At 34.7% G+C, this 7698-nt stretch overlaps 1 protein-coding gene across 1 annotated transcript; it reads left to right on the forward strand.

The window, feature by feature from the left end:
- The first annotated feature begins 6514 nt into the window (after positions 1-6514).
- LOC110025909 (putative calcium-binding protein CML19) lies at positions 6515-7366 on the forward strand. The gene has a single exon (XM_020726603.1). It carries the CDS (start codon positions 6798-6800, stop codon positions 7341-7343), a length of 546 nt encoding a protein of 181 aa, XP_020582262.1. The 5' UTR covers positions 6515-6797; the 3' UTR covers positions 7344-7366.
- Positions 7367-7698: the final 332 nt, after the last annotated feature.

Below are 7698 nucleotides of genomic sequence, written 5' to 3' on the forward strand. Positions count from 1 at the left end.
TCTTAACTCTATATTTTTCATATTGATGTATAGAATTATAACCAGACATGTATATGCAGTTTCTGAACGCCTTTTTTTTTCTAGGATATGTTTTTGACTCATCGGCACCGACCTTTTATTATTTTATTTGGCTTGCTTTCTTTTTGCTATATTACATTCCTATAGGCCTGTATGTCTGCACATTTTTCTTGTTTATTTATGTGGCTTGTCTGAGATTCCATGAAAATATAATCTAGGCTCGTTAAGAATGCTAAAATTATAAGTTTTCTACAAAATCCTAATAAAATATTCAAGATAATGAATCTTTAGGATTAAACTATTTAAGACTTTAAAGCTACACTTTTATTTCCTAAATGAACTTCGGGCCAGATTTTAAATGGGTTGCATGCATGAATATCACTCAAATCATATAATAGGGCCTCCACAATACCTAAGGATTGCTTGAGACAATTGCATTCATGTTTGCATGTCCCGAGGAGAAGACCTTGTGTTTCTCCAACCTGACTGGCCCAGCATACCTTTTTACATAGGTGGTTGTCTAGTGCGCCTAGGGTGTTAGAAAGCTCCCGGACCTAGACAAGGTGTAGGTCATTTTCTTTAGAGCATTTCAAGTTTTTTAGTTGAACCTCCACTTCTCCTTCTTTCCTAAGGCATCCTTGCCATTGCAGCAAGTATAACTCCTACCTCTTGTAGCTTCAGCGGATAGTCATAGAATAAAGTTTCGTTCATTTGACCTTAGGGCTACTGAGTTCCCTGTGGATGACACAATTTACAGACTGCTGACCGGGTATCTCAGGGCGTGTTGGGTTGATTACCTTCACGACCGAGTAAATTTAGGGTTTTAGTGGCTGTGTATGACGAGTCTATGGTGCCTCGACCTAGTTACATCTACCTTCTAGGACTGTTCTACATTTTCTATTGTTGAGCCCCTTTGAGCCTTGTCTCTCTTTGACTTTTTTGGTATCATTTTGAAGACTCAATGCCGATGAGTTGTTGCTTGTTTAGGATACGACGATTTGTTCTCTGCTCTTATGATCTGAATGTACTTTGACATGTTGAGATATCCCGTCAAGATGATTATGGTTATTCTGTGGGTTCTGTATGTTGATGAGCCGCTACCCAGTGGGGATTTGAGAGACTTACTCTGTGTCCGATGGCTTAGCAAGAGCTTCAAAGCATTGTGGCATTCCCACACAGAGTAACATTCCTTTGAGTACCTATTTCCTCTTATTTATGATAATATAAGTGAAACCCCTTTTATTGAGAGTATTCTTGGGTACTCGCCAAGATATAATTAACCAAGTGGGATGCGTCTCCTTGTGAGTTACCTTAACCTTAGAAATGGAACCTACACCTGAATCTCTGGTTAAGGGTAGTCTACGTAGGTATTCTTTAGCGGATATCGGTTCAATGTGCCTCCGCTCGATCTTATTTGGGCAGACATGTTTGGCCTATCCTTGTGAGATTTACCGCACGTAGGCTCTCTTTGCATTTTTTCTTGTCCAACCGAGGAATAAGCTCTCAATAAAAAATGTTTTTTCTAACCTCATGCAGGCCGACTATAGGGCTAGGCTAATGATAGAGACTAAAGATCATCCTATAAAGATGAGCAACATGTAAGTCTCACTACAAAGTAACAAACTAAATTAAAAAAAAAATGCACTCATTCTTCTCGCATCCACCCCTTAATGAAATAAGATAATTGCAAAACTAAGAGCTTATTTGGGATCACCACTATTTTTTCTTTTTCTTTTTCCTTTTTCTTTTTATTTCAAAAATATGATTGTCTATTGCATTTTTTTGCATGTTTTTATTCTTATTTTATAGAAAATTTAATTTAATTTTTAAAAATACTCAAAATATTTAAAAGTTATTTTGAGTATTATTAAAAATAACTAAACATATTGTAATATAATAAATATGTTTTATTTCAAATAAAAATATAAATAAAATAAAATAAAAAAAATCAAAATTAAAAGTGATCCATTTGGGATCACCTTTTTTCTTTTTTTTTTATTTTAATTATGTTTTACTTTGAAAGAAAACAATTTTTTTAGTAATGTTTCTTATTTTTTAAACACTTAAAACATTTATATATTATTTTAAAGTATTTTTAAATGTAATTCTATTTTCTTAAAACAAAAAAAAATAAAACAATAGAAAATGCACCAAAATAAAAATAAAAATAAAAATGCAACCAAAGAAGTCCTAGATGTAATGTCAGACTCACCAATAGGATGACGGGAAAAGGATGAACACCTACCAAATACAGACTTATGAATGTCAACTAACTTACCGACCATCGACTAAAGGCCAAGTTAGTATTTTGGTTCTATATCTTCTGACATATATTTTATTATAGACTTATTATTTATGATATAGTTACTAATGTTGTGCTCGACTAAGGGCTGCTCATTTAGGTAAAAACTTCTCTTTCCTTATGGATCTTTTTTTCTCGTTCTCTATATTTCTTCTCTCCTTGGCTCTAACCTTTGACACTTTCATGCATGTTTAATAAATCAATCTAAGATGGTAAAGATTTATCATCTTTGCCTTCAATTTCTTTTCACATCTCTCTCTCTCTCTCAAGGATTTAACAAATTGAGTTGAGTTGGATCAAGTTACAGGCGTAGACACGTACACTAAAATTGTGTCAACATGAATCTTGAGGCAATCTAGTAGCTCAAGAAAAGAATGCATGGCAATGTAGGACCACTGGAAAACCGACCAGCTCAAGCCAGCCTGGATTCATGCAAACTGACCCAACGATATACATCCAAAAGATATTCTGCTAAAGGATACAGTGAGAATTCCCCCGGCAGGAACTGAGGACTGACGACCTGCTCAACTCATCCAACCAGTCAACATTAGCCGAACAGACCCATCTCTCCTATTTTCTCTAAGAATACTTCTGGTCGTCAATACCTGAAGGGTCGACCGACCAACAGTCCCCGCCTAGAAGGCCGCCCGACAGCACCGACCAATTCACCTCCTCGGCCCCAACCAATTTGCCAGAGAGCGACTAAACTCTAGGCCCACAAGAGTTTATTTACTAAAATAAACTGTATAACCCACCATAAAGCGTAGTTATAAATGTAATTTTTCTTGATTGATCACCCTCTCCTAAAAATAAAGGGGCCTTTTCATGTAAGAGGATATTTTGCCTCTCCCTTCTCTCATGTACAGGATGGACCATTAAGCACTTCACCCCCTCTATATCTCAAAAGCATTTGATAATAATAAAAAAAAGGGTCACAAGAGTCCAGGAACATCTCATTTTGCCCCAGAGAGACAAATCGTTGTGCACTCCTCTCCTCTTTTCTCTCCACCTTTCTCTCATTTTCTCTTGGTTCTAATGCTCGAATCCCTTGAGCGTGCCTCCCTATCCTATAAGCAACGAGATATTGTTTTTCACTCAACTTTCAATTTAAAAGTAGTTCGTGAAACACCATTTTTAATAAATTCTTTGTAAAGCTTAGCAGGAAATTTCTTGCAAAAATTGCTCTCTCAAAGTTGGAGAAAATCAAACGCAATTTCTTTTCATTATGCAGGGAAGTTGCATGCATGTTTAAGGTCAACCCAATAAAAACTATAAAATAAAGTTTTCCAAGGCAAAACCGCGTTTTCGACGTTTCCGCCAATTAAAAGTCGCTGCTCCATAATTTTCTAATGTACCCCCACACAATGTAGAATTCCCGGACTAGCAATCTTTCCCACGGCTTTCTCATGAACAAAATAGATTTACAAAATGGACCCTGGGAATGGCCATTTCCTCCTCATCTCAAGTTTACATACTTGTGGAACCCTAACAAATTGGAAAAAGTAATACTAATTGTAACAAAATAAAATACATATTTTTATATATAGATTTATGGGACCAAAATGTGATAAATGTAAAAATCAAACTTTAGGGGTTGGGTTAGGTATTTACACTTATAAGAGCTAAGTGATATGTATTACACTTTCCTAATTGAAAATATAAATATACATTTACTATGGATAATAGGAAAATGGATTAATAGTTTGAAAAAAAAAAAGGTTGTGTCAAAAACAAAACTTGAACTTGAGAAGAACCTAAAATGTGACCAATAATGCTTAAATATGGTGGTCTGTTGGTTGTCAGCTTTGGCGTAAGTCCTCTCTGTCCCGGGTTCGAATTCAGCTTGGTCAAATTAGCATATATAGATATATGGGGTGGACAGACACATGTTGTCGTCCATCTTTCTAGTTGAAGGTATAATTATATATATGGGTGGCGGGGGGCGGGATTGAGATTAATAATTATAGAAATTAAAATGTTGTATTTTGTTCTTTTACCTTATTTATCATTTATACTAGTTGAAGGTATAATCAGATATACCTTTTACTACTAAAGGTAATAAAAGGTATAAGAAAATGTAAAGAAATAACCAACTCTTTTAGCAATGTAAAGAAATAACCAACACCTATCACTAAAGACATTTACTACTAAATGTCTATAGAAACCGACTAATAGGTATAAGAAAATGATGCCTTGGAGATGAATAACAACTAACAAATTCCACTAAACATAAAACAACCTTTTGAATTTACGGGAGTCCCTCGGAGGAGGTAACCCATGGTTGCTAACGAGATCTTCCTGGTTTGAATGAGTTTCACAACTCGTTTAAGCTAAGTAAATTTAAAAGAAAATAGTGATGCCGGAACGAGAAAACCATGGGATCCTAACCGGTGTCACTCTAATCAATTTTAACCCCCTCATAATGATTGAACTTTAAACGACATTTAAACATTTAAACCTTAGACTTTATGATTGCTACTTCGTCGAGGAGCTTGAAGCTAACTTTGTGGGCAGTCTTCTACAACAATAATCTACAACAATATGAGGATCTTCAACAACACATCTTTCCTTAGAATTAAATAGCAAGCCATAGGACTTCGAGGTCGTCTGCCTAGTGCGACATAAATTCTCAATTTTCTCTTTTGGCCTTTGTATAGCTCTGTTATACAATTTAAACCCTAACTCATTTTAGGATTCCGAGGTTATCATTCGTCACGACCTAATTCCTCACATTTTCCAAGTTATTTGTGTGACTGTCTTGCATAAATGTAAGCTCTAATTAATAAAATTGACAGGAAAAAACATTTAAATAATTTCTTCCTGAAATTGAAGTCGAACCATAGGATAGCTTCCGAAGTCACCGAGGTTCTCCTCAGAATCCGTGATATCTCCTAGTTTTTCTTCCTTTGGATTCCAAAATAAAATGTTCCAAGTTTGAGTCATTCTCCTTTCACACTTCTCTGTCTGATCTTCTAAAAAGTCATATTCCCTTGAATTCTTTAAAGACAATATTAGCTTGAAGATAATATCCCTTGATTTTTATCGAGATTTTTCTTAGGTGACTTTGGTTATCTAAGATGAAATTAACTATAGGGGCTTGCCCATATAAAAAGCTTTTAAGAACCCAGCTTAATATAAAACCTATTTAATTTTTCATATTAAATAGGGAAACTTGCTGGTCAACATAAAAAAATGGTTTTTTGCAGACTTAAAAAGATGTCATAAATTATTTAGTTTATTAAATCGAGTCTTACCAGTAGCAGTGTGTCTACCCTTCAGGATAGATGCATTGCTTGCAGTATTAGGGTCGTTTATTTAAACTACTGAGAATATGAGATCGGTTCGGTCTTGTATTTTCAAAACTTAAAATACTACTTTTCCCAAATTATATATAAAAATTAAATTAAACATCTTTTAAAACCTGGAGTCGAGATATACATTCCGGCAACCGACAACTTCTAATTTAGTGACAGACAGTCTAAACTATTTGAAATTTACTAAATCCTAATTATTTAATTTTATTTTACTTTGGATTCTTTTATCAATAAATCAATCAAGCTCTTAAATTTCTCTACCAAATGTATATATATGATAAGAAATAAATGTTTCTTAGGGTAACATCTCTAAAAATAACTCATTATCATTCTAGTGTGTACCTAAGGAGCTAGAATACTGTTCTTTTAAAAGGATGAGTCAATATTTCTTACAATTTTTTTCTTTTCATCATAAATTTTAAATAACTAAAACTTAAAAGGGACATTTACATACATACCACCCAATTCTTATGTATTTACATATCTATACCTAAACTTTACTTTTCATATTTATATCACCAAACTCTGTTCATATTACATCAAAAACACCACCATTTTAATTTTTAATTAAAAAGTGAAACATATATTTTTCATGCAGAGGTAAGGTGGTATGTATATATAAATGCATAAAAATTGTGTGGTATTTTTGTAAATATTCAAACTTAAAATAACTTAAAATCTCATAATATAAAATAGAGCTAAAAGCATCTTGCAATAATTTAAATCTTCCTCATTCAAAACTTGGATTGAAACTAAAAATATAAAAATAGTGGCACAACAAGAACTATGTTATGCCCATTGGAGCCAATTACATGTCTTAGACTTTGTAATTTCTCCATACAAATATTAAAACATAATATTCTTCTCTAATGCCCCCAAAACTTCAAAGGTGAGTATTGCTCCATAGTTAAATGTTCATACATATACATTTTAATAGAAGTAAGAATGACTTCGAATCTTCTCCTACTTTCCTCTTGTCTTCATCCTCTTCAACGAAGCTTCCTCAACTTAATTCCTCCCCAACCATATCCATCCATCTATCTATATATATATGCAATCCTCTACTAATCTAAGAAAAAGAGAAACATATTCAAAAGCATCCAAATCCATCTCTGCTGCATGCCAATCCACGAACCCAAACCTCTCTCCAAAACACAGTCTTCATGGTTGCCGCAGCAACATCAAATCAAAATCACTCCTTTCTCCACAAACTCTTTTCCATGCTTTCTCCAAAGAAACAGACTCATCTTCATGTCCCCAACCCTATCCCAAAGCTCTCACCTCCAACAAATCAGGAAGCCGACATGGCTCGAGTCATGTCGCGTTTCGACGAAGATGGCGACGGAAAGATCTCTCCCGCCGAGCTCCGGAACTGCATGCTTGCGTTAGGAGAGCAGTTTTCGATGGAGGAAGCCGAGGCGGCGGTGGAGTCCGCCGACTCGGACGGAGATGGATTGCTTGGGTTGGAAGATTTCATGAGGTTAGCAAGAGGTGAAGGAGAGGAGGAGAAGGGGAATAACTTGAAGGAGGCGTTTAGGGTTTATGAGTTGGAAGGAGAAGGGTTTATTACTCCTAGGAGTTTGAGGGAGGCGTTGGGGAGATTGGGGGAGAGGAGGACAGTGGAGGAATGTGAAGTTATGATAAGGAGGTTTGATGTGGATAGAGATGGGGTTCTGAGTTTTGATGAGTTTAAGATGATGATGATTTAGAATTAATGGAGATTGTTAGGAATTTGGGATGAGGAAGGAGAAGTTGGGATGGAGGCTTGAGTTGATGTTGGAAGTCAATGGCCTTCACGCGTTTGTATGTGATTCCTCTTTTTTATTTTTTTTTTCTTTGATATTTTTTTCAATGGCTATTGTAGATGAATAACTCGTCTTCGACTCATTATATAGCTTATATTTAATTTATTCGTCATGTAAAAGAGCTGAACACGAGTTTAGAGATTTGTTCGTTCAAGTTGTGCTCGAAATAATTAAATTATATATATATATATATATATATATATATATATGATAATAATTATTTTTTAAAAATTTAATTGATTACAAGATCACTAAGATT

This window comes from Phalaenopsis equestris, unplaced genomic scaffold (genome assembly GCF_001263595.1).
Source record: "Phalaenopsis equestris unplaced genomic scaffold, ASM126359v1 Scaffold000341, whole genome shotgun sequence".
NCBI lineage: Eukaryota > Viridiplantae > Streptophyta > Magnoliopsida > Asparagales > Orchidaceae > Phalaenopsis > Phalaenopsis equestris.